General features: G+C 49.3%; 1 protein-coding gene across 1 annotated transcript; it reads right to left on the bottom strand.

The window, feature by feature from the left end:
• Positions 1 to 20,272: 20,272 nt before the first annotated feature.
• Positions 20,273 to 26,249, bottom strand: ZIC4 (Zic family member 4; the record flags this gene model as incomplete). The annotated part of the gene is given in 3 exon segments (XM_080349715.1): positions 20,273 to 20,694; positions 25,050 to 26,234; positions 26,237 to 26,249. Coding segments are annotated over 3 exon segments (1,620 nt in total).
• Between the last annotated feature and the right edge of the window lie 965 nt (positions 26,250 to 27,214).

Below are 27,214 nucleotides of genomic sequence, written 5' to 3'. Positions count from 1 at the left end.
GAATCAATAGTCATTTTGTTTGAACCAATGGCTGTGCTTCCATCCAGCCTGTACATACAGTAGTTTTCATAATAAACCCTGGTTTCACAGTTGTGATCTTAAAGCACTCAGGTTTGGGGATTGCAAGTGCAAAATAAATAAATAATTGTATATATGGCAGTGGGATTAAAGAAAAAAAAAAAAGCCAAATAAAAATTATTATTCTGAACCCAGGGGAAAGCTCATGAAATTCTTACTTGTTGCCTTGTGTTATAGAGACAGCTGCCTCCCAGTCCCGCACCGTGGGGTCTGGCTGCTGCCTGCCTCTGCTGCTGGGAGAAGCGGCATGATTTTTTTGTTTTTGACAAAATTCCAGGAAGAACATCAACAACATTAGAGACGTGATTCTAAGCACAAAACTGGTTTATGGCTAAAATGACATTAAAATCACGAGGGCGTATTTTCTTTGCAGCGCAGACTTGAAACACAAGAATACACGCATGAGAAAACACGTTTTAAAAATAAAATAAAATAAACTTACCCCCGCCTGCCAAACCACCACAATTTGTGGGACTCTTCTTTAGTGCTGCAGACAACATGGTCCTTGAAGCCCTGCATTAAACACGGTGGATACAGTGAAACAGGAGTAAAATTAAAAAAAAAAAAAAAAAAGTTTTGTCATATATTTCTAAATAGTCTAATCTCCTTCAAATGTCTCGGATTTCTTTACAACCCACTGGCTACGGTTCTATAAATACCACCTGGGCAGCTTCACAAGCTTTAAAGTTTTGTGTGAGTATGTGTGTGCGTGTGTATGTGCGCGTGTGTGTGAGTGTGTGCAGTAAGTTGTTTAAAAGGCATCGTTACCATTCAGAGGTATAAAAGTATTGCCCTGATCTTTGGCGTGATGGGGCTTGTTTTTTGGATTTGAGAGGGTTTTTCTTACATGCAACTCTCCTTTTACTTAACTTTTTAAAGATGGTAAAAGCTGGAAGCTTTAGTTTTCGAGAGACTTTTCTCGTTATTCATCTGTTTGGTCGCCTTAGCTGCACAAAAGCGTATCAGCTGCGTTATGAAAAATGGCCTAAGCCCAGAGAATGTCACAGTGGTCGACTTATTATTTTAGTCCTTCTTTAAAAAAAAAAAAAAAAAAAACCTCGGGGAAAGTTTGCTTTTGATGAGTTCAATAAAAGCGGCACTGCAACGGAAGAGATTTTAAGCTAAAATCATACAGCATGGGGGCAAAAGCTTAAACCAGCCAGATGGCCAAAGGTATCCAGAGTCTGCACACTTTAAATCCATCCATCGAACTTATAGTTTTCCAGGCTTTTAGTTATTCTTTAATATTTATCGTGCTTTGTTTCCCTCACTTTTTTTTTTTTTTTAAGTGAACTTCTTACAATTTGTGTGTCACGAACCGTTTTTCTTTTCGCCTCTGGAACAGAGATAAGTCAGGATTTTCTTGGGTTTTGTCTTAAAAAAGACAAGGCATCTTAAAGCCCCTGAGCAAGGTGTTAACTTTTTAATGTACCAGCACATCATCTCTCGTCCCCAGGGAGGGCTTCCCGGCCGTAACCAGAAAGGACAAGACGAAAGGACTGCAGGGATTGCAAGTGAACGCTTCTGTCCTTCTCCGGAGTAATAAATAGATCTAGATAATAACAGCGATTAATAATAGTAACAATAATAAATACGCCAGACTGGGTACTCTGTGGGGCTGGGCGTTTAACTCGGTGTAGGTTTTGTTCTTAGGGAACATCCATAAACAGCCTCAAAACCATAAGTAAACTCTATTCTCTTCTGTCGTAAAATAAACTTTGAAATTTCTGTGATTTCAGTGGCACTCGGAGGCTGCCATTGGCTTCCAGAAAGTTGTCCTGGCTATAAGCGAGGTCAGAAACGTGGCACCTTAACCTGAATCTGAGCCTATGTCCACCTGCTTTGATAACAGGAAGGAGCTTTTGATCCCGCCAGTCTGAGGGAGGTGTCAGTGCTGGCTGTGCAGAGGGGGGAGTAATTCGCTGGAGAAGTAGGGGCTAACAGCGCTCTGCCTTCCCTGCCCGAGCTCCCCTCGCCTCTTCCCCCTTATTTCATGGCTATTCTCATCCTGCAAAACAATTGTCCCGCCGTCCCGCGGTAGGGGGGCTGCAGCCAGCCCATAAGTACCTAATGCCGAGATCAGTCTCCCCCCATTCACCTCTGCTCCCCGCTTCGAGACCGAGAGCCGGCGGGCGGGATCCAGCCCTTACTGCCCCAGGGCCGGGCCGTGCAGGTCACGCACGGGGGATCTGGGGCGGCCGCGGCGCTGCCAGAGCCGTCCCGGTGCCCGAAGTCACCTGTGCCTCGGGAGCCCCCCCGTCGCGGGCAACCCCGCAGGCGGGGAGCGCAGCATCCGCGCCTCTGCCGCATGTAGCGCGGCGGCCGGTGCGCGGGTCTCCGCAGAAGGGCTGCGCGTTCACCCGCAGGGAGGCAACGGCCGTGCCCACGCGTGGGGGCGGCAGGTGCTGCCCGCTCCCCAAGGGGATAGAAGGTCCTGCCCGTGGTCCAGCTGCCGACAGCCCCTGGGAGCCGCGGGGAGAAGGGAATTCCCGTAAGCTGGCTGTTTCCCGACGGTGGTGGAGGTTTTAAATCTAATCTTAGGTTCAATTTGTAAACAATTAAACGAAATGAAAGGAGAATAACGCGCAACCCTGCTAAAAGCCGGAACAGAGGAAGGAGCGTGTGTTTGCGTGTCTATACGAGTGTGTGAGACGCGCAGTGGGCACAGTCACCTTTCAAAGAGCAAATTTACTGTGCAGTTTCCTAACGTCTAATGACCTCCGTGCCGGGGTGGGTTCCCCGACGGGAGCTGCCGGGATGACCACGGCACCACCCACGCTAGTGGTCAGGGGCAGAAACCAGTTTGCAGTCGTTTCCCCCTTTGGTACAGCAGCTGGCGAGTAGTGCTGAAATAAGAGTTAAAGTGAATCTAGCTGGGGAAACTACAGGAAAAAACAGTTTTGGAGTACAACCCACTCGTGTGTGTATGAGGCTGAGCGGAGCCTGCCACAGAGGGTGGGAATGCACGCGTGTGTCCCACTCTGCCCTGCTTCAGCTCCCACTCCTGTCCAGTGCACGGGTCTAACCCGGTTCCTGCCTGTACGTGGAGCTACCCTTCACGGGTCACCTCGATGTAGCCAGGACAGACGTCTGGGGGAATCCTGGTTACCTTCTGGACGTCTTTTTCCCAAAACACTTGAGAAAACCGTTAAATCAAGACCTCGCGAGGCTGAAAATAGCCCTTTGCACCCCAAAATATCACAGGCTGGGGAAACTTGAAGAGACTTCGTCCCTATGGGAATGACAGCGCACCATCGAGGCACTCTTGGAAAAATTGGAGGAGGCAGTTAAGTCCGTGAAACGAAAAGGTTTTGGTTTTGATTTGGGGATATTTTGTTACTCAGAAAATGGTATCGATTCTGGGTGATTTTGCAGAAAAAGGTTCAAATCAGGTGCTAAAGAAGTGCTTCCCAGCTGCATGCTCTCAGACGCGTACCTCTGCGCCTGCTCACGCGCATGATCTCGACTAGAGTCTGGAGGGGCAGAGCCCCGCTACCATCCCCGAGTTGCACCCTTGGCGCTGCCCCTCACAGCTCTGCACCCTGCGTGGGGCAGGTCCCACCGCCTCTCCCAGCGCCGGCTCTGTAGCCTCTGTAGAGTGCTTGGAGATCCCCGGGAAGTTGGGGTGCTGTGAGCACTACTAGCGTTAGTTTCAGCCTCGGGGCTCCATTGGGCTGCGACCCCTGGAGGGGCACTTGCCGCGAGGGGTGCCGAGGGGGCAGGTTGGCCCCAGACGGGGGGGCTGAGCGCTGCCGTCCGGGCTGGGCGTCCCCACCGTGGGCGCTGCCGACCTTTCATTCGTTGTGGCCCTCTGAGCCGGGATCCGGGCGCACCGGGACGGTTCTGCCACTCTCGGGGCACGGCGGGCCCGAAGCCACCGCGGGATCGTGCCTCGAGATGCAGGCTCGCCGCTCCCCTGTGCGAGATACCGGTATGTGGTCACGGTCACGGATGTGCAAGCTATTTGACAGGCTAGTGTGGACCTCCCAGCTCCAAGCTGCCCGTGAAATGTGGGTGTTCAGTCCTACCTCTACCTGGTATGTCACCCTTCTTCAACACTGCGGGGAAACCCGCTCTGGCTCTGAGCTCCCTTGCTCTGCACCTCACACCCTCTGAGGAACAATGCCGGAATTCCCATCAAGCCCAAACTTCCCTAGATTCAAGACGAGTGAGAGAGTTTGGCTCTCGGGGTGTTTACGCAAGTCAGGACACAGACAAGGAACGGAGAATTGCGGAAATCTTTCCCTCCGGCTGGCCAAAGTGCGTGCTAAGGACGGGCTTGGGTGCAGTAGGCATCCTCGGAAGTCCTTGCAGCTCTCGAAAGGTTGTGTCTTCTTTCAATGTTTACTCCCCGTACTGAAAATGTCACCAGAATGCAACTTCAGTGCTTTGCGGTTAATATTTTTTGCCCGAGGTCTATCACTAGCATTAATTGTCCCAATAAATTGAGATATAGTGTGCATAATGCAATATAACAATATGGTTATATTCCACGTGTGTGACTTAATTAAGCTATTTGCAGCCTGATGCTGCAAGTCAACGGGTGTGCAAGTGGATTAACAATGTACTGTTCTCGTATCCTCAGGATGGTGCGTAATTACTTTACTGGCGGTACATATCAATTTTTGATGATTGCAGAACACATGCTCACTTTACCAACAAGCGCTTTAATAACTCTCCATTGTGTTTTAAAAAAGCGTTGTTTGGAAATATTTGGAAGCCTCTGCAAACAATGTTCGAGGTTCGGAGCGCGAGGTTTAGACCTGATCTATATTTGATGAAGTGCAAAGGCTATGAGGCAGTGTCCGTTCCCGCCTGCCCGCTTCCCGCTCCCGGGGCCGGCGGACGGGAACGGAGCGGAGCCGGGCTGGCCGGGTGCGCCGGGCGTCGAGGCACGGCGGCGGGCCTCCGTGCGGCCCCCGGGGAGGGAACTTGCGCAAGGGGGGATGTCACCATGCCCTAGCACATGCTCCTGACATTTGCGAGCGGAGTAATGCAATTAGGAAACTCGATTACAGAGCTGCGGCGAGGCTGAGGGAGCCCCTGGTCTTTGTTCCCAGGAAGATGGCGCCAGGGTCTGACCAGCGGGATTTAGCGTGCGCGTCTCCAAGCAAAGGTGGAGGGGGACGAGTGCCGACCTTTCTAGGGGCAACTTAATTTCTGCAGCCTAATCGTGTTGGGGAGGCAGGTACCATCCATCAGAGCGAGTTCCCCGCACAGCGCCGAGCGGGGACAGGCTGTCTGCCTGGGCAGCGCCGCGCCCGGCCAGGCGCTCAGGAGCGCCAAACACCCTCGATCAAAAACACCCCAACAACAACAACAACAAAAAACCACTAATCCCAAATAACAATGTAATAAAAGCTGCCGCGTGTCCTTGGTACGCTCGGACGTGGCTCAGGAGTCCCACTAGGAGGGCCCCGAGGGGCCGGGGCCGCCGGTGTGGGTGGGTGCGCCTGTCTGGCCGGGCGAGGGCTCCAGCGTAATTGAACGCACATGGGTTTCTTGGCCGGGGAGGGCATTTAATGACTCCCAGCCGCAGGCAGTGGCTGGGCAGCGGGCTGCCAGCCCCGGCCGGGGCGGCCAGCTCCATGCGGCCTGCGCGGCCCCCGGCGCCCCGCTCCGCGTCCCTCTGTGTCCGGGCGTAGTGGCCCTGCTGCTTCAGAGCATTCCTGTAAAAAGTCGATTTGTTCTTGTACCTGAAGCAGGTGATGTTTATGCAGAGACATCTGAATGACAGCAGGAGTGAAGGACAAATCTAATAAAGCCTAATAAACCGTGAGAGTCTAAATGTCATTAAACTTACAAAGATGAGACTCCAAATCACCTAAAAGGTAAATGTCTTCATTAGTCTGATCTCTGAAGACTGTCGAACATTTCATTAATTTATAATTTATGATTGTTTGACAAATATTGAAAAGTATGTAAATATGAGGGGGATAATGTCTTTTCTGCGGGAGATAAGGAAATGACCCAAACTGTACGTGCCTGCTAGATTACACACGAGGTTCCATCTATCTGTTATCAAACTGTGCTTTCCCTTTATACAACATATTGTGCAACTGACAAGTGAAATAGTGCAGATAAACCAATGGTTTAAAACGTAATAAAGACAACAGCCATTTGCATTTTTTACATTTTATTACAAAGGTAATTTACTATGACACATTTCTGAATGTAATTTATGAAAACATTTTAAAGCAATTATATAATGTATACAGCACTCGGAGACACAGAAAGTCAGATAAATAATAATCTTATGGATCTTCAGAGACTTTCGATAACGCTGAAAGTATAGACTTGCAAGAACAGCAGTAAAACATAAAATCATAGAAATAAAATGCAGAATGATGTAATAAAGAGGAAATGGGTATACTTCGAACTGGAATTATAACATTAGATATTCAAGAAAACAATCTCATTTATTCCAAAGAACTAGATCATCTCAGAATATTTTTTTTCCTTCTGCGTTGTGAGATCGGCTTCTTAAAGAAAAGAGGATTTCTGAGGAAAACGCCTTGCTCCACGTTCCTCTTTGGTGGACCAAGAAGTCGACGTTCCAGTGGGGTTCCTGGGGAGGCAAAGAGCAGCGTCAGCCTCCCTTCCCTCTCCTGTGACAAAGGGGAATTATGAGTTTATTATCACTCCTCATGTCGGGGCGTGGGGGGGCAGGAGGCACTGCTTTGCGCGTAAGTGTGCAGAAGTCGCTGCGCAGAGCCGGGGCCCGGGGGCGCAGGCAGGCCCGGGCAGCTGCCAACCCGTCTGCCTGGCCTGTCCGCACCCCACCCGGCGACTCTTTTGGTGGGCGAGGGGCAAAGGGTGGCTCCCGGCGTGGGGTCCTGCGCCCCCTTCGCCTGCTGTTCCGCGGCTCTCCGCGGCTGGCGCAGGAGCACCTACAGCGGAGAGAAGGGAAAAGCCCAGAAACCGAGGAACAGCATCGCCTGATAAATGTCTTCAGGTGCTTCCAACAAGGATTTGCACCCGGAGGGTCATCAAACCCATCGCGTGCAATTGTCTGGCTTTTCTTTCTTTCTTTCTTTCTTTCTTTCTTTCTTTTTTTTTTTTATTTTTTATTTTTTAAATTCCCCAAAGCCACCCAGTAGACAATAAGCCACGGAGGAGAGTTTTGTAAAAGCCCCGCATTCCCCAGAACGGGCTCTGTGTCTTTGTCTTTACATAAAACAGTGCCCTTTGGCCAAATGTGCCTGTAACGAGCTTGTAAAACAAACCAGAAATCTCAGCTCTTCCTTGAGTCTACAAGCAAGTCGCTTTATTCCCAAATCTTGCAAATATGTTAGGAGTGTTAGAAGTGGGACTAAAAAGCCCCCTAGCAGAGCTGGTTACCTGCTGTGAGCCTCACTGCCACAGACCCTTTCACCAGACATATTAAATCTCTTACCCTAAGAAAACAGGCACTTGTCACAATTGAAACCCGACGTATCGGGGCAGCGGGATGTAACAGTTTAGGGAGCTTTACATTTTCCCCGAGGCCTTCCCGAGCGGAGGTCCCTAACACGCCACCCCCGAGAAGCCTGAGGGATCTGACCTGGCTATCGTTTCTGAAAGGCCACGTCCATAGAGGTGCTCCAGGGGAGATGCTCTCGCCCGTCGAGGGGGGGAGTTGAATAGAATGTTGGGGTGCCCTGGCCTGGCGCTCAGTTATTTAACGGGGCGAAAAAGATTTCAACAAGATGGCAGGAGATTCCCCTTCACCGTTTTTTATGCCCTCCACGCTCCCTGTTTGGTTGTTGCGTCTGTGTCCACCGGAGTTCAGGCAAGGGTCGGCAGGGTGAAGCGGCAAAACGGGCGGCTGGGCTGCCTCCCCTCCGCCCTTCGACAACACCCTGTCGATCTTTCCCATCTCTGAAATATGTGCTTTTATTATAAATTACTTAATCTGACGAGCAACATTCCCACCGCCCTGAGCACAGTCTAAGTGGAAAAAGGTTTGCTTGGAATTGCGAAGCCATTTCAATAATAAAAATTAAAAAATTAAAAGAAACCAACGACACGCACACAAGAAAAAAGCTCTCCAAATATCGCCAGAGGGGCTGAGCCGGCTTCCACCGACTTAGGTTGCAAGGTTTTCCACCCAAACGAGCCTTCATGTCTTTTTTTTTTTCTTTTTTTTTTTCTTTTTCGAACAGAGACAAGGAACGAGAAGTGTCCTGCCCTGTCATCCCACATCTGCTGCCAGGGCAGGTCCTCCCTGTGCAGCCCTTACACGGCTGTTTGTGCGTATCTTGCCTAACAACTGGTAATTGTTGAACACTGGCAAAATGTTCCCTGTAATGTAAGTTTAATATATGTCAGGCGACGGAAAGACACTGGTAACTCATTTTTAGGGTGTAAATGATTTCTTACAACATTCGCGGATTTGCAACTTGCAACGTAAAGAAAAAAAAAGGGCAGAAGCGGCCGGAGGCTGGGCTGGGAGAAGCCCACCGATCCCTTAGTCATAAGAGTGTACAATGGAAGGGCTTTATTGTCTCTTGTTAAGCAGTTCATAAGTGACCCCGTTTATTTCTGAATAGCCATGTTTTGATGACTTATAGTATATGCAAAAACAAACTTTCCCGTGGTGTTTTTTTTCTCCGTCATGCTTTTCTTTTCAAACAGCCAGATGATTTTAAAAAGAAAAACACCCAGAAATGATAAATCGAGTCGCATAGCTAATGGCTGGAGGGCGCGTTTACCAATTCATAATCATTTATTCTTGGTGATGTATGACCCTTACTCTTAAATCTCAAAAGCTTCTATTTGAAGGTGTAAATAGCTTTTCCCCCCCTTGCAGTAAACCTTACTGCATTAGCAGTGATTGATCTCCTGTACAATTCGTCCCAGAGTGCTATTTTAGAGGGGGAACACTGGCTTTTGGAGATTAACTGGGGAGTCTGTTACATATTAATGAACCTAGGAGATATACTAACGTTTTGGTAATTTAGTTATTTGTGTCTATAGCTTTCGCCGTTATTTTCTCTTAGACCCCCGCGGTTGTTATACATCGAATTAAAAAGTGGTCCTTCAGCATCATTTTTTCATTGGCAACTAAACGCCATTTAATGTGAAAAACAAATGTTGACTTGTGTCTTTAAGGAAGTGTGTTTCTTGGCAAGACATCAAAGTGTTTTAAACTGTATCAGAAGGGTTTGTTAGTTTTCTTACCCGGAGCCTACGATAATGTAAGAAAATAGCCCCTCGGTGGAGGTAGCCCCTCGGAGGGGGTAGCGGGAGCTGCGCAGCGCTGCGCGTAGGTGCGCACTCAAGAGGCGCCTTGAGCTGCCGCAGGAATGCACGGGCACCTCTTCGCTGGGATTACAGCCTTGATTAACGTGCTAATGAATAGGGATGGTAAAGAGTCGCCCGGAAACCCGTCTGTGAGAAGGAGTGAGAAACTCCTATGTTGGGCTAAGCCTGCAGAGAGACCAACTTAACTAAAATGCCATTAACCTACTGCTCCTTAGCAGACACTCGGGCAAAACACCTCGGAAATGTCTGAGACGGGGCCGAGGCAGAGGCAGGAGGTGGAACCCCTGCTGGGCTCTCGCCTCTGCAGCTGATGGGGGCTGCAGAGCAGGCAAGGGCAGCCCGGAGCCGCCGGGCTGGGCACCGCGCACCCGGCGGCGGGGCAACCCCTGTCCGGTCCTCGGTAGAAAAATAGGGTCGAGAGAATGGGGGGAGGGAGAGGAGCCCGGCGTGGGTTGGTGTTTTTTTTTGATTTTGGTTTTGTTTTTTTTTGCAGCGATTCCTCCCTCTCCTTATTAATTTTGACATTTTGCTCGGGTTTATGAATTAGAGTTCATTATCCTCGGAGGTCGTTAAAGTAGGCAGCACAGCTAAGAATTAATGCGTGCAAACCCCCTCGCTACAGCTGGCTTCGCCCTGAGCTGTCTTACTGGGCTCAGAAAGCAGGCGGAGGCTACAGTCACTCCAGTGGGCAAGGAGAGATACTGGTCCCTCCTGCCCTCCTCCACCCCATTTATCGCCGGTACATAAAAGGTTGCAGCGCAGCTGACCACCAGCCTAGGCAGCGGATCCCCAAGTCAAATGGGTCTGCTCTTATCTTTGAGGGGAACAAATACGTTTCTCCCTCCACGTCACGTTCCAAAGTTAAACATTTGTTTAGGACAAACTCGAGAAGCAACAGTCTTTGCGAGAACCTTGTTTTCCCCTTCTCCTTGTGAATAACAAAGTGATCATAGGCTACTCGGCCAGTTGGCGAGGAGAGAACTTTTGTTTTCTGGGGCGATTTATGTTCTTTATAAATATGTGGTTTGGAAAATAAAAAGAGACTTGAAAACGTTGTTACAATGAAAAAGGACAAATTAGAAGACATTTTCTGTGATCAAAGGAGGAAGAGAAAGCGAGTAGGGGTATTCAAAAAGCTTGACTTATTCACACAACTCCTTTGGAGCCCAGGGGCAACAAGCGTGTCTTACATTGAAAAGGCGGCTCTATTCAGAGTGCAGGTGCGAAGTGGTGTGGCACATTCTGCCACATTATGTAAAGGTTGTTGGAGATTAGTGTTCAGACTTAATAACTAAAGCGCTTGATTTACATTGGAAAAAAGCCCCCTCATCCGTGAAAGCAAAATAATTTAACGCGTGATCATTTCGAGTGCTGCTGATATCCTAATACTTGCATTGTTCTCGGCGAAGTACTAGAGGAGCGCGGATTGATGCTTTTGGGAACCTATCATTTACAGCCACTGAACCCTGCTCAGAACTGGAGGTCTGGAGGGGAGATAAAAGAGGAACACAAGAAAAAAGTTTCACATTAGGTGGAAAAAAAAAAAAAGAAAAAAAGAAAAAAGAAAGAAAAAAAGAGAGAGATGGAAAACAATATAAATGTGACAGTTCCCCTCCTCCCCACAGACGACTTCGCGACTCCTGCCCGGTGCCAGGGCGAGGCAGCGCCCAGGTCTGCGGAGCCAAAATTGGGCTCAGGTCTCAGGCACTTCTCTACTCCGCCTTCCCCCGTCGGAGCAGAATTACTTACCTTACTAATTATTCATATTTATGTAAATGTCATTAGTTAATGTAACTTTCTATAAAAAGATAATCAGGCGAGAACGGAGCATAGGTATTACCTTAAGTGCATTGGCTCTGGTTGTTTCATTCATATGTTAATACACGTGATGCAGTAGTGCCAGGCGCGGGGAGGGGGGAGAGGAGGGGAGAGAAGAGGAGAGGAGAGGAAGAAGGCAAGGGAAAGAAATTAAATAATAATAACAAAGCCCCACAAAGGCTTTAAGTTCGCATCGCGGGATCAAGGAGCACGATGCCTTCTGATGCACGGAACAAAGGCGGACCCGACGCCGTCCCAGCCGCGGCGGCTGCCCAGACATTCCTGCAACTTTGGGTGGCTTTATTGTTTATTTGTGTCCTCTCTTCTCCTGGAGGAGAATTTTATGCTTCATACAGTTTCGATCTACCCAAATCGTGGCGGGCTGAGATCCCCCGCTCCCGAACGACCCGAATGAAAGTATCTTTGTACGGGACACACACCAATTAAAATTGCAATACCTTTTTGCATCCCTCTTTAGTGTCAGCATTTTAGGACCATTTCCACAAATTCTCCGCGAGAATAAAGGCTATAATGGGAACAAGGTGAGAAAACTGTTAAGCATTGTTTCAGCAAGAAAAGGTCGTAAGTCAGGCAATTGGTGTCTGACCTGTCAGGATAAGGTATAAAGGCTTTATTCATGCAGTCGCTCACGATTTTCTCAGCTCTCACAAAGTGTTTTTATGATTCTGTTTTCTTACCTCGTTCCTTAATTAAAAAGCTGAATGATTAGAATAGCACCTGCATAATGTCTGGACGACGCCTGCATACTAATTCGCGAGTCTTTACATCTAGTAATTATAACATAAAATCGGAGATTGAATAAAACAGAAGGATTTTGCCCCTAAAGCCCTGCTAATCCCCTTTTAAAAGAGTCTGGTGAAATAATTCAGAACAGTTTCCGGAAGTTGGATTACCGACTCTTTTTCGACTATTTACAATGAAATTATATTTCACACTTAAAGGAGCCTGTATATCTACAACAGGTTTTTAAAGGTGGCCTGTTTTCTAGACAATAACAGTCCAGTGACTCCTTCATTCTTTTCCTACCCATTTTTCACCCCTTCTTCCCAACAAGATCTTCATCAAGTATATGCGAAGATTAATCTGTCCTCAGGTAGGGAGAACAACCCCCCCCCCCTAGTCAGGTCTCCCCCCCCGAAACCTCCCTTGACTCCGGGACTCCCACCCTGACCACCCTCAGGGGGACGAGGGGAAAGGGCTGCGTGAGGGCAGCCCAGTTTTGCCCAAGTTCAGATGCACCCTGTTTCCCAGTCGCTCGCGGGAGCAGACGGTAGAGCAAGGAGCTTCCATTGCTTCACTATTGCCCCCCCCCGCCCAGGGCAGAGGATAATTTAAGCCAGCAGTGACTAGTCAAAAGTTGGAGAATAAATTCTGTGTGTGTGTGTGTCTTCCCAAATGAGTTGGAGGAGTTGGGGGGAAGGGAAGAGGAAGAACCCGCGCTTTTGTCTGGCTTTCAGGGAGGGCTAGAGCAGGTAGCCTCAGGGGCAGCAGTGAGGCAGAGAGAGGGCAGGAGGGAGCCGAGGGCAGGAGGGAACTGAGGGTAGGAGGAAGCCCGGGGCAAAAGGGAGCCGCCGACCGCCGGCAGGGCGGTCCCGGGGGGCTCCTGCGACCCGGGCGGGAGGTGAAGCTCCGCACTGCTCGCCCCGGCTCGCCCTCGATGGGTGCTCAGCCTGGAACCCAGGGGTGGCTTCCCCAGTCTGCACACAGCAGTACAGTGACCCAGAAACAGGTTTTGCATTAGTGATGCGGAGATCCTCTGAGTAACATTGACTTGGGAAAAAAAAAATCTGCCAATTTGTTAGGGCGTCCGGTTTATTTTAGGAAAAAGGGTTTCCTCGTAGCCTGGCGTGCTCCAGCCAAGCCATGGGGTTGTCTGCCGCAGTTGAAGAAGAAGAAAACGAAGCTGATGCGCGGATTTCCAAGCGCAGAAGCTGATAGCCGGACCCGCGGGATCTCGTCGCCTAATCCAGGCGAGCCAGCGGGGTCCTCGTCTAGGAGCTGGGTAGCTCCAGATGCAAAATAAGTTGATAATAGATATAGACTCATGGGAAAGCTGCAGAGGTTTTCCTGAGATGTTGCCATCGTTAGGAACATCTTGACCTGTTGTACCTTTTTTTTTTTTTTTTTTTTTAACTGTTAAAGGGTTGATTTTGCGATGACTTTTCTCGTCCACCCTTCTACTCTCCTAGTGTAATACTGCAAAAATTCTAAGTCATCTACTAGAAAATGGAGTGGATGTGTCATTCAGCATGAAAAATCCGGGGGTTTTAACTGAAAGCTTTAATTGCGATTCTGGCCCCATTATAACCACTGGAACAACGTGCTCTGTTGGGATCTCAGAAATGTTACATATCCCTTAAGCAGGTGCTCCCCTTGGTTATTTACTCTAGCTTACCTTCATTTATATCTCAGGAATATTCTTCCACCAGGCGACACATGAAAAAACAAAGGGTGGAAATAAACTAACATATGGCCCAGAGGTTTTAGAGAGGCTGGAGCCGCTTAGCAAGTCATGTGGGTGATACTGGGAATCCGACTTCTCTCCTGCCCCCACTCCGGCGTAACCTCCGCTTCCATGCCCTCTACCTCTACCTTCTCACGATAAGTCGCGTTCGTGTCGTGACCGACGTTGGGGGACTATTTGGCTTTTCCTTCGGACTGGAAAAACCGAGTGAGCGAAGGGGTGGGGAAGGATGGGCACACGTCTGTGTCTCAGCGTGCAGCTGGAAAAACCCCGTGTACATGACGAATGTACGTGGGGGTTTGTGTACACATGTACAACAGCCCTGGACGCGGTTTCTCCCTGGGAGGGGGAGTCCAGCCCGGGAAGCGGCGTGCGAAGCGCTGCGGGCCGGGCCGAGCCGGGCCGGGTCGGCGCCTCGGAGCGGGCAGCATGACGGGGGCCAAGGGAGGGATGAGTAATCCGACGCACACACAGACACTTGACAATAATATTTTTTTCTTTCTTCAATTGTAATCCATTTCAGGGTTTCTGTCGCAAACAGGGTAAATGGTGGCTGAGTCCCCGCTCAGGCTGGGGAGGTGCCGTGTGTGTTTAACCACACACGGCACCTCCCTCCCCTCTGCTTCTCCCGGTAAGGCGTCGGAAACGGGTGTCGGTTACTGATTCATATTTCTAATCTTCCTTTCCTGAACATACAATGTTCTTTTGTTAAATGAATAGTCTTTAATTAATGCACTTGCACAATGCAGGGGCTTGCATGAGGATCGATGATAGGAAGCAACAGGGGATGGTTCCCTCCAAAATGGTTTGTCAGCATTGAGAAAGAAAAGGCAATGTCTATAAAAGGACCACTAATAATGCTCACACGTCTCTCACCATGTTGTCTGAGGGGACATTCCTTCCCTCGTTGACAGTCAAGTGTAATAAGTACGTCTTCGCTCAATCATTATAGACCATAGAATTGTATTCTTTAATTAGCATGTACTGTTAGCCTTCCTTTCCTTTATGGGCCATTTTTTGTCTTTTACAGACCAGCAAAAATGTTTTCCTTCGGTTCTTTTTCTTGAATTCTTTTCTTTCTTTAATTATTTTCTTTCTCTCTCTCTCTCTCTGTAGTTAAATGTATTCTTTATTGACAATATTCCTACCAGCCAAAGCCAACTTTTTTCATCTCTCTGTGTTAGCAACTTCTTTCAAGTTTTCCTTTTTTAAAAAGGAGTCAAGGCATGGCGCATGCGCACGACGCCCAGCGGGTTAGGACTGCTATGTACCCAAGGATGCTGCATCACTCTAAATTGCAAAGCTGAGGTTTAAAAAATCATGCGAATAAAACTCCGATCATGTTGGGGAACTGCGAAACTCTGCAACGTATTGAAATCGGTTAGGGGAATATTCAAAGCGAAGAAGACTTACCTTCAGATTACTTTATCTGATGAAAGAATTTCCTCTCTTCAAAATAAATAAAACGTTATAAATCCTCATAGGAACCTTATAAAAAGTGTCACTGTGACAGAGACTCATTTTGGGGGATAAATTCTTCAAACAAACAGCTTCATCTCTCACCCGCCCTGCCAAAACAATAACCCCTCGGGGGCGGAGGGGAACAGCTTTTCGGGGGCGGCTCTGGCTGGAACCTCTCGCTAATATCCCGAGTACTGGTGACCCCAGAACCGCAAACTGCGTGTGCAGGAGTCAGGGTGCCACGGCAGAGGTAAGCCAGGGGGGGAAACAACAAAGGGGCAGGCTCCACCTGGGTGACAGTGGCCTCTGTTTTCTCACTATGAACCTCGGTCACTATGTGAAGTAAAATTCATTTGAAGTCTCCGAGCTGAAAAAAATGTTCTCAGAAATGAAGGCAAGAAAGTATTTTGTTTTGTTCTTTTAATACAAATGCCAACCAAAACCGTTTAACATTAAAAGAGGTTAAAGACCAACAAAAAACACGCATTAGTACTTGATTGTACACCACATTAATAGTACACCAGTTTGAGGATTTTTTTTTTCAACTAGTATAAAAAACAACAGAAAGACAAGGTTGACCAGAGTGTTTTAGGAATGGCTCGGTATCATCAGTACAAACACATATTTTAAAAGTGCACATTTGTAAAAATAACCGTATAATTGAAAAGTTTATAAATATTTATTGTAAAAAAAATCCAAATATTAAAAATAAATAGTATGTTCAAACACACAACAAAACACAGAACATTCCTTACCAAACGTGTTCTGAAGGAAAATATGGAATATAAGAAATCTGGAAAGAGATACAGCATATAAACATTGCAAATGGTTTCTTTTGTGAGCTACGTTTTTCAGAGACGTTTCTTCTCTGTACAGTTCACAAGAAATGTGGTAGATCTTCCCATAAATATGAAAAGATCCAGGATTAATAATAACAATAATAAGAATACCCACTCCACTGCAGTTTGACTCAGTCTTTACTCAGGAAAAGTCCCATTAAAATAATGGGGTTGCTTAGAATGGAAGGATTTGGCTCAGATCATTCTGTGGCAGCTAAAACAGAAGTACACTGATGAGTTAGAACTTCAAGGGATTCGTGTTATAAGCAGAGCATTTCGTGATCTCCAGTGAGAAACTGCTAAATAAACTTTGATCAGGGAATCATTTCGGTATACATCGTGATGTTTATAAAATGAAGATACAAAAGGGATGCAGTTTGTCTATCCTTACAATGATGGACAATAAAACATGAGAGCATATGGAAGCCATCGCTTTGAATGTGTTAACAACTTCGATGCATCGCAGTATATACATGCTTAATAGGTATTCGGACTGTTAAAATGATCAAAGCGTTTACTCTTATGTCTACGCTCTTGCTTTCACTCTACTGGAAAGAAAACGTTTGTTGGTCACATACTGGTGTTAATGAAACACAACATTTCTGCCTTCTCATTCTGTGCAGCATATGTGTAGGAATAATTTATTAGACCGAAAAGTTCAGAGGATAAAATGGAAAGAAAAAAAAAAGAAGACATCATTTCAACTTTCGAACAGTAAGGTCATACAGACATCTATGGAGATTTGTACACAGAGTTTCACACATATACAGCCACATATATCCAGATGTATGTCTATACACAGGATTCGATAGTTTGGTATTTTCTGCACCCTCTGGGCCCCTAAAGTTATCTTTAAAAGTTTGATTTTATCTCTTTAGAAACGGTTTAAAGCTAACGGGCAGGGTGAGTTTGACAGAGAGGAGAACAAATCGCTGACAAAGAACCTTTTACGTTTCATCAGCGTTGTTAGGACGACGAGCAGGAATTTCTCAGATAATAACTCCCACTTCAAAGATTTCTCAGCTCAATAGAAATTGGACCATCCTTTTTATTCCACCACAAGGGCTGGCACTAAAGACGACTCAACTGTTTGAATTTTTTTTCATCGTGTTTATTTTTCCCCTATTCACTAGGGTACTTGGATAAAATAAACAACAAGACAATTACTGGAACATGGACTTCTAACTTTCCCGGGCCCACGGCCCAGCGCCCATGGCCCCGGCCGTGCGGGTGTCAAGTTCCCCCGCAACGCAGCGCCTCCGCTCGCCGCCGCGCAGCGCCGGCCGGACCGGGCGGGATGGGAAGCGGGGCACGGGCAGCTCCCCCCTGCACTCGCCCCCGGATCCTCGGGGACTTGGATCAGCACACCTACTCCCTGGGGCGAGGCAGCCCAAGGAAGGGGGTCTTTCGGTCCCCATGCTATCTCCCCCTTCAAGGCGTGGGGAGAAGGAGAGGGACGCACTCGTTGGGCTTTTTGGCCGGGTTTTCTTGGTAGATAGTGGTTACAAACGCTGGGGAGAGGGAACAGGAGATCCCCCCGAGCTTGGCTGGCAGTCGTTTACTTTGGGGAGAAGGATAGTGAGGCTACAACTACAGAGCGGAGCCCGCCTCGTGGGGAGGGTGAAGCCCAGCAAACCCCAACTCCGCCGAAGTGCATTAGATGGAGGAAGTATATCTGTAGCGGCGAGCAGATTGAGTGTATTAAGCTAGCATGAAACCAAAGGTCACCGCAAATGTATCTTAATAGACTGTCTCAAATGGAGTGTGCCTCCTTTGAAGGCCGCTTGCTATTGCTCTCCTCATTACCATAGCGATCCTAACGTGGCATGCTGATGCACCATAAAACTCACACTTTCAACCCCAAAATCAGGCCCTTTGAACAACCCGAGCTTGATTAGACCTTTCTCCTTTTCTTTTCCCCCTTAAAAACCATTTCCTTGCCTTTAGAAACTCGCCCTCAAATCCCAAACGCCTTCTCTGATCCCGGCAGAAAGCAGAAACAAAAGTGAGCTGAGGCGACGGTTCAAGCGGGCCTTTTCTTCCTGACAGTCTTATCCATTTTTATTATGGTCTGGAACAAGTGCCCTGTTCGCGTGGGTTTTGTTTACCGGAAATTAAATGAAAATGATTTAGTTCGCGTCAAACAAAAATATATACTTGTATACACAAGAAAAAGGGCCTGTTAGACGTAAATATTATGTCCTTAATGAAAAGACTGGACGGGCTCCAGACTTCGCCTTTCACTATTTAAGTATGACTTGCCTATTGCCATAGAAATCCTAACTTACCATGAAGATTCACCGTTGTGAAGAAATACTTCTTTGTGCGAGCTTGCTTTGATGTCTAAGGCATAAGATTCAGGCTTTCAGCTGCGTCTGTCTAGATTACCTTGAGAGCAACGGGGTAGACATCTGTAACAAGCAAATGAAAAATTAAAGGTGATTAGCCTGCACATCCAAACACTTATGTAAATAGAGAAATAAAGAAATAAACAGATCTCAGGACACGATGGAATCATCCTCCCTGCCCACAGCTGGCTTCTGTACCTCTTCATTTCCACAATACCATTTTCAAGGGCTGCAGAGGGGCAAAATTCTCCCCTAGTTTAGGCTTCTCTCACACACATTTCTCTCGCCTAGGTAATTCCCTACGTGTATCTTCCGGTAGCGACATGCTTGAATAATTGTCACTGTTTGAGGCATTTAAATACAAAAGTTGTCGAGTTTGGGCGAGTGAAGAAGGGAACCCCGACTTGGTGCCTTGGGAAGAAAATAGGTCTGCATCAGTAGGGGAGGCGCCGAGGGTGGGGGTGTTTTTAGCCACTGACCGGCTGTCTATTTTCTTGCAACTTTTTTTATATACATGTATATATATATATATATATATGTATGTGTGAGTACGTGTCCGTACAGTTGTACACATCTACTAACTTCAGTCACCTGGGTGCAAATGTGATGTATTAGACACAACAAGATGCGATTATGGAGTCCTCTCAGCAAGCCCTGGAAACCTCTTCCAGCAGACCATGCTATTTATTTGCCTATTCTATCTGGTATTCTTAAACATCATTAAAGTAATTAAAACGGCACCATTCGGCAGTTTCAAGCTACCCCAGTGGAGGGGGTTGTTTATTTATTTCGTATTTTTCCCTTTCTTGCTTGCTTTCTTTCTCTGAGACAGAGAAGTGGACTTTGTGGGTTTGCGTGGCTTGAAGCTCTGAGGCAGGATGAAGATGCTAAAGCCGCCTTGCCGGACCGGTATAAATATCGGGACTATTGGCAGGGCAGACGCCGAGGAGCAGCGGCCTTGGGTGCCCGCGCTGCCGGGGGCTGCTCAGCCACGGCCCCCGCCGTGACGTCACTGAGCGGGATCTGCCCCTCCTTCCCCCCCCAGGAGCCCCAGCGCCCACGGTTCAACAGGAGACATACTCTGAATGGGGACAGGCATGTTTGGGTATTAGAAGTCATCACCAGTGGGAGCTAAAATGGACAGTCAATCATCGCACCCCCCTGGGCCTTTCTTTATCAGTGACTGCTGGGGGGGAGAGGGAATATATATATATATATATGCACATATATGTATTTATATGCAGCAACAGGGAAAAGTAAGGAGATTCTTTATAGAAACGTCCATCGTTTAATGAGAAAGAATTTAATGGATCCATTTTGTACAATTCGGTAACAAATAATATTTTTAATATATATTTCTTAAAAAAACGCACGCTCACAGAAATAGTGGGCGAAGAGAACACTGCAGCACAGGTACTGTTGACAAGAGAAAATCTGTACAGCCAAAATCTGTGTGAAACCGCTCTGGTCCTTTGGGGAAGGGAAGGGAAGGGAAGAAGGAAAGAGGAAAGAGGAAAGAGGAAAGAGGAAAGAGGAAAGAGGAAAGAGGAAAGAGGAAAGAGGAAAGGAAAGGAAAGGAAAGGAAAGGAAAGGAAAGGAAAGGAAAGGAAAGGAAAGGAAAGGAAAGGAAAGGAAAGGAAAGGAAAGGAAAGGAAAGGAAAGGAAAGGAAAGGAAAGGAAAGGAAAGGAAATGCAAATTGCGGGCTTGTAAACAGACTGGCGCAAGATGGTCAGAGAGCGGAGGGGGTGTGTGGAACGGATAGAGGAGGCGGCAGCACACAGGCCGAGGCGGGAGCAGCCCTCCAACGTGCGGGGTACCGGGAGCCCGCGCTGGGCCCAGCCGCCGGCCCACTCGCGTCCTTCGCAGCGCGTCGTCTCTCCCTCCGCCAAGCGCCTCTCCGCCTCTCCCGCTCGGCCTCCCCGTGCCCCGGAGCAGAGCTCCCCGTCCCCAGCCGGGTGAGGGCCGCCCGCCGCACCTCCGCCGCCCGCCGCCCGCTCTAGCAGCGGGGCCGGGGCTCGCCGTTGGGGCGCGGCGGCGGGAGGGCGGAGGGAGGCGCGGGGGGGCCGCGGAGCCCCGCGCCCTGACACACGTACCATTCGCTCAGGTTGGCGGCAGGTTGCGCGGGCGCGGAGGGCTCAGCGTGGGAACAGGAGGCGGGAGGCTCCCGGCCGGAGTCCGAGGAGGGGGACACCAGGGAGGGCGTGGAGGACTCGTAGCCAGAGCTGGGAGGAGGGGATTTGCAGTGCACTTTCATGTGTTTTCTCAGGGAGCTGGGGTGGGTGTAGGACTTGTCGCAGCCTCTCACTTTGCAGTTGTAGGGCTTGTCGCTGGTGTGGACGTGCGAGTGTTTCTTCCTGTCACTGCTGTTGGCGAAGCGTCTGTCACAGCCTTCGAATTCACATTTGAACGGCTTCTCCCCTGCAGGAGGCAATGGGCGAGCACAGCCATTAGCGACGGTGGCCGCGGGGCATGGAGCGGCTAATCCCGGCACCTCCCCAAGCCCGTAGCCTCTCCGGGCCCCTCTCGCCGGCCCTGGCACCCCGGGGCAGCTCCCCCTCCGGCCTCCGCCTGGCCCATCGCCACCGACCCTGCCCTTCCCCGCCCTCCCCGCCGCCCGGTGCCCACCCGGCTGCGCAGCCGGCTCCACACCGGGAGCACTGTGCCAGGTCACTTCTCCTCCCCCTTCCCGTGCCCTGTGTATCGACGTGGGGGTTTGTGTAAAAGACAAAGCCCCGAGATAAGGAAGACTTAGAGGCCAAGTGCTCGTTCCGGGCAAACAACTCGTGTTGTCCCCGCAGACTCCCATGTCCTAAAGAAAGAGTGGTCAGTGTTTTATCCCTGGGAAGGTTTTTAAGTTAAACACATTTCTCACAGTGTCCCAGGTGCACGTGGAAATATTCGTCATAGCCTGGCTAGATCACATCTCATCCACTCCATTCTTGCACCGATTACAATGCCGTGGAACATCCACACCCTGCCTCCTTTCCCCGCTCCTTGGCTTGCTGACACCGTGTGTTAAGGGACAAAATCTTTCAAAAAGACGTCGTTTGTGGATCTTAAAACGATATTCAGCAGGAGGATGACTAGGCCGGTGCACGGCACTGTCGTGAGAGTAGGATTCCCGTTTCATTTGAACCTACTCAGTCATGGAAGGAATTGCAATCGGGATTAATTTGTCTGGTAATATGATAAGTGACGTTAAGCATAATAGAAATATAATAGTGCTGCTGGAGTCGTGTGAAAGTTTAACCTCGGGATTGGGTATACCGTGCATGGTACACAACATATAAGAGGTTTTCAAGGAAATATGCCACAGACAGCTTCGGGATGAAATGTTGACTACATTATTGTGGCTGATAATAGCAAACTGCAAAACCTTGCTCGCCGAGGAGTGCCCAAGTCTCGCACCAACCGAGTATGAAAATATCCTACTCATCCGTCAAAAGCCAAAACGTATAAGGGAGCTGAGGACATCACAAAAATGTATGGCCGAACCTTAAACGTGAAGTGCAAACAAAGCCACTGTGTTCACCATCATGGCGTACGCGTTCGAAAGGACTTCCAACCTTTGTAAAAGCTTCCAGGTTTGAGGTTTTTTTCCCGATTTTTTCCCCCCCCTCTCAGTTTGTCACGATTAAATTTCGGAGGGACACAGCCCACCTCGTGTTCGGCCGCGAGCAGAGTCAGATAAAGGAAGGCATTCCAAATATTTCACATGAATGCACTTTATGCAAGGTGGGTGGGAAAAAGCTCATGGCTCCGTGTTTAAAGTGTATCCTTTCCGCACTGTAATCATCAACGAGGAGCTCTCATATCCTGATCAGCTAACATTTGCACAGAGGATGGGTAAATACCTGGCGTTAGAGGGAAGGGGAGTAGAGATTAAAAGTAAGGTCTCTTAGAAAACGATGTGGGTCCTGTAACCAAATACTGTCGACATACAGCTGTGCATATGTATAGACACACGCACGCATATAATCTAATTATAGTTTCACGTAAGGAAACAATTTGACCTTGAGCATCCAAGTTGAGACAACAAATCAAGGATATTAGTGTAGTACAAGCAAGCAGTAAGTTAGGAGACCCCAGGGAAAGCCATCCTCATAAGCACTCTGTGCAAAGTGAGTTACATTCAGGTAAAAGCGAGCTGGGGCGCATTCCGCTTCCTAGAGAGTTGAAAAATGTTCAACTTCGCTTAACCCCTGAAAGAGCCACTGAAAAGTCCCTCCGTACAGTCAGGTTTCAAGTGGGAAAAGGGCAGCATTTTCTCAGCTGCCCGGTTTGCATTCCCTGAACGCCTCAATAAAGAAGGGACATCCGAGCCATTTGCATTGTATTCCTTTCGCGAAAGCAGTTTTTCTTACGTGGAAATCCCTACCCGGCAGGGAGAGGACATTTTATAGGTCCTGGCTGCCGCAGCCCGGGCTCGGAGGTGCAGCCACGCAGAAAGTTCCCTGGGCGATGGAGAAGCGCCGGATCTCAACCGCCATTTTACCCCCACACTTGTAGCTGGGCAAAAGTGCTCAGTGAAATTCAGCTTGGAAATTGTGGCATAATCCCCTGTCTCCGGGAGTGGATTAAGGTATTTAGCAACTTCTCCGGGATGGGGGGGACAGGGGTCGGGGCGGGAGGAGGGGAGTCGGAGGTGGCGGCCCCCGGGGCTGCGGGCGAGGCGAGGGGGTGGCGGGGGCCGCCCGGGAGGGCCAGAGGCTCCGTCCCACGCCTCGTACTATTGTTCCTGGCCCGTTGGGATGAAGGGGAAGCGATCCCTGCCCGTCCTGCTCGTCCCGCCGCCACCGCCTCAATGGCTTTATCTTCCAACCTGGACAATTCTCACATTGCCAGAAATCCCTCTGCCTGCTCCCCAGCCTCGGAGAAATCAGAAGTCATTAATATTTGAGGAGGCAATAATTTTCCTGTTGAATCTAGAACTGTCTTCATGAATAATTCGTAGCGAGTTCTATTAGGGTTTCAGAAACATTGCGTTTTTGACAACTTCTGGGTGTTTAATAGAAACGGTGGAACCATAAAGGCCCTGCAGGAGTTTTCACAATACAGCAATTAATCACCGGGAAAGTTAAAGCGAAAAGTACAGACGCGCGGAATGATGTTTAATAAACGCAAACCTCCAATCTCGGGTTTGCCCTGAACCTGCTTCTCCGATGTAGGTCAGTTTTCCCAAGAATTTAACCATTTTCTGCTTCAGAGACTTCAAACAGAGAGGCCGTTAAAGAGCAGTAAAAGTTTGTTTACTTAAGAAAAACACTGTCATTAAGGGATGAGTTCTCCCGGTTAACGGCTGTACCTGTGCTGATCCGACAAGAGGCTGGTTCGAATACAAGTTATGTGACCCAGGGACACTCCTTTCTCCTCGAAAAAGGGGGCCGAGAAGGCAGCAGAGGAGCACAACTTTGCTATCGCCCCCCCTGCACACAGTCGAGCTATTCATAGAGCGATGGAAAAATAATTAGGTGACGAGTGACGGTCACTGTAAAATCTCTGTGCTATGTTTAGACTATAGCGATACGAAATTAGTATACGTTCTGCATATTATATCACGTCGAGTTATATCATAAAAACGCAACTCCGGGAAGGTCAAGCCCTTCACTGAGCATGGGGGAAGGGGAGTTTTATGAACTGGAAGGCGAAAAAAATCGTTTGGCTGTAAGAAGATCTTACAATAGGATTATGTAGTTTCCCTCGCAGTGCATAAGGCTGTACAGGAGGGGGTGGGAGGTGGAAAACCCTACACTGGAACAGATTAAATTTTCCGAAAAGGACTTATTTCTTATCTCCTTCTTCAGAGGGAAAAAAAAAAATAGCGCCAGCGCTACGCTCTACAAACACCGGCTGCTAAACTAATTAATACAACTTCTTAAGCTGCTCCTGGAAGTGAGAAAACTTTCTACGTGAAATTTCATTCATTATAAATGCTTTCCTGTCTGGAAGAGTTCAAACATAGCTTTCCAAGATCGTCCATCGAGTTGCTTTATTTTCTACTAACTAGAGCTAACAGATGTTTCTGACACATGTCCTAATTTCGCTTAACAGATCTGCAAATGACATTTAAAAACGTACAGGCCGAAACAATACTTTTTTCCGCCTTTTTTTTCTTTTTTTTTTTTTTTTTTATCTTTCCCTCCCGAAGATCCGAACTTGCAGGTCCCCATATTTGCGAACGCAGAGAGTTGTTGGAAGGCAATGCTCATTAAAAATGTCAGTATTATTCAGATCAAACATTTGAAAGTCCCTCTGCCCAAAACAAAACTGTTGAACGAAAAGGTCGCAGCTGTGTTATTCTCACAATGTTCGAGCAGCAGCATTTCAGCGACATCAGTCAAAACTGACTAGACAAGTTGTAACTTCTATTGTTCACTTTTAATTCGTGAGCTTGCACAATGATTTCATTTTTTCCCCAGCTACTTAAAACTGCCCCCAAAAAATCCCCGCCTGTGTGAATAAGCAGAAATAAAGCTATATCACTCGATATTTACACAGCTCTACCCGCATAAACATTACAGCCGCCTCTCCGCACAACCAGAAAAAAATATGGACGAGAATTCTGAGATTTGTTCTCGCTTTCCTTTTTTCCCCCTCCCTTTCCTCCCCCTTCCATTCAAACGGTAAAGAAGCAAACAAATCTGAGAATTTATTTTTCAGAAGTACTTGGCGTGCATTCAACAACAACCCAAAGGATACATTAAAAACAAAATAAAGCAAAACAGTATGCTGAATAACACAGAGAGAGAGTAAAGAGAGCTTTACATACTGACCTGTATGAGTTCTTTTGTGTATTTTGAGATTCTCTGATCTGGCAAACACTTTGCCACAGCCTGGGAAAGGGCAGGGGAAAGGTTTTTCACCTGTGTGGACTCTGATGTGATTTACAAGTTTATATTTGGCCTTGAAAGGTTTCCCTTCTCTTGGACACTCTTCCCAGAAACATATGTGATTGGACTGCTCGGGTCCTCCAACGTGCTCCACCGTTACATGAGTCACCAGCTCGTGCATCGTGCTGAAAGTTTTCGAGCATAATTTTTTGGGAGTCTGGTCCAACTCAATCCACTTACAGATGAGTTCCTGTTTAATGGGCTGCCTCATATAACGAAAGAAGGCACCTGGGCCATGGTGTGGAGCCAGATTCACGTTCAGATTCATGCCACCGTAGCTATGAAGAGAAGAAGCAGCAAAAGGATCTGTCCTGGAGGCTGGTACTTGAGTGAAATGTTCAGACCTGGCGTACATTTCTCCAGGTAACCCCAGTCTCATCTGTCCGTTTAGATGGCCACCTGGAGCTGCATTGGGAGGCTGCTCATGGAGTCCAGTGAACACAGAGGGATTCCCAGCTTCTGAGTGGTGATGGTGGTGACCATGGTGTCCGGGGCAGCTACCTGTTGTTGAGACAAACAGTCCGTGGTGAGAACGTGCAGCGGGGTGTTGCTCGGTCAGCCCTGGCATGAGTGGGGCCGGCAGGTTTCTGCGTATGAAGAAGTCCCTACCTGCTGCCAGAGCCTGGGCTGGGTGAGAGACAGGGTAAGGGACTGCTGGTGACTGCGCCGGGCCAAACGTTCCCGTTTGACTAGAGACCACCTCGGCTTGGCCTGCCATATGATGATGATGATGATGATGGTGGTGGTGGTGGTGGTGCAGCTGGTGGTGGGGATGAGGGGCAGGGCTGAGCTTAAGGACCGCGGGGTGATGCTGAGGAGGAGGATGAGGATGGTGGCGGTGCCCCATGTGTTCTGGCCGGAGCGAGTGCGGCCCGAGGCGGAATTCGGCGGCGTGCTCGCCCGGCTGCCTGGGCGCCGTGGCGTGCGGGTGCCCGGCGAAGCCTGGGAAGGCTGTCATGCTCGGGGAGGGGTAGTGGTGGTGGTGGCGAGGAGCCCCCGCCAAGTCTACTAATCTCAGTGCCGTGTTCCGCCTGGAGAGAGCAGCAGGGTCCATCACTGGGATCCCAGAGCATCCACACTCATTAGCTTCTAAACGCTAAAAAGTCACCTGACAGCGGGAGGAGAGACACACGGGTGGGGGTGGAAAAAAACAAAACTTTTTTTTTTTTTTCCCAAAAAAAGTTTCCCGGTGCCGCTGTCCCGGCGGCGGGGCGCGCCGGCGGCGTTGCCAGCGGGAGGGCTCGGCAGGGCCGGCGGGGGCTCGGTGTTGGCGGCGGGAGCCGGGGAGGTGCCCCCGCGCCGCCCGTCCTCCCGCGGGGCCGGCGGGCAGCCCCACGCGGCGCGGCCGCGGGACGGGGCGCGAGCGGCCGCGCGCCGCCTCCGAGCCGTGGCGCCGACCCCGCCCGCCAAACAATCGCCACGCCTTCCCATTGGCTGCTGCCGCGGTGACGTCAGCGATGACAGGTACCGCTGCCGATTGAAAGGGTGATCGCTCGGTGCTGCGGGGGCTGTTAAGTGCTGGGGGAAGGTCTGCGCATGCGCCGCTGCCGGGCGTCCCCCCGCCCCACGGAGCCCCTCGAGCCGGCCCGGGGGCACGGCGGAGCCCGCGGCCCGGCCCGACGGCGGGAGGCCCTGACCGGGATCTTCCCCTAAGCCACCCTACGTCTTCCACTAAGCCACCCTACCTCCTGCTTTTGGGACACTGCCGAGCCTTCCCCGACGGGATGCCGTCGTAGGGGAACAAAGCCAAGGCGGGCGGGGGGATCCGGAGAAGAGCACTCCGGCCGCCCGTCCAGGCCTTTGTCTGGTCCCGCTGCCCTGCTCCGAGGCGGAGGGGCAGCCCGCGGGGTTCCCCTCCGGAAGAGCCCCATCAGCCCAGCCGGTCCCCGCCGCCCAGACGGAGCAGCGGGAGGCGAGACGGCCCCATGCCCCCCGCGAAGCGCGCCCGGGCCAGCCCGCCGGTCCTTGGCACTTGTTGACAGCTCGGGGAGCGGGGCCTTCCCCAGCAAAAACCGCCGCTGGAGCCGCACCGGCAGCTCACGCGTTCG

This window comes from Nesoenas mayeri (assembly GCF_963082525.1).
Source record: "Nesoenas mayeri genome assembly, chromosome: 9".
Taxonomy (NCBI): Eukaryota; Metazoa; Chordata; class Aves; order Columbiformes; family Columbidae; genus Nesoenas; species Nesoenas mayeri.
Note: the sequence above shows the minus strand (reverse complement) of the source record. Positions and strands in the feature narration are given on the sequence as shown.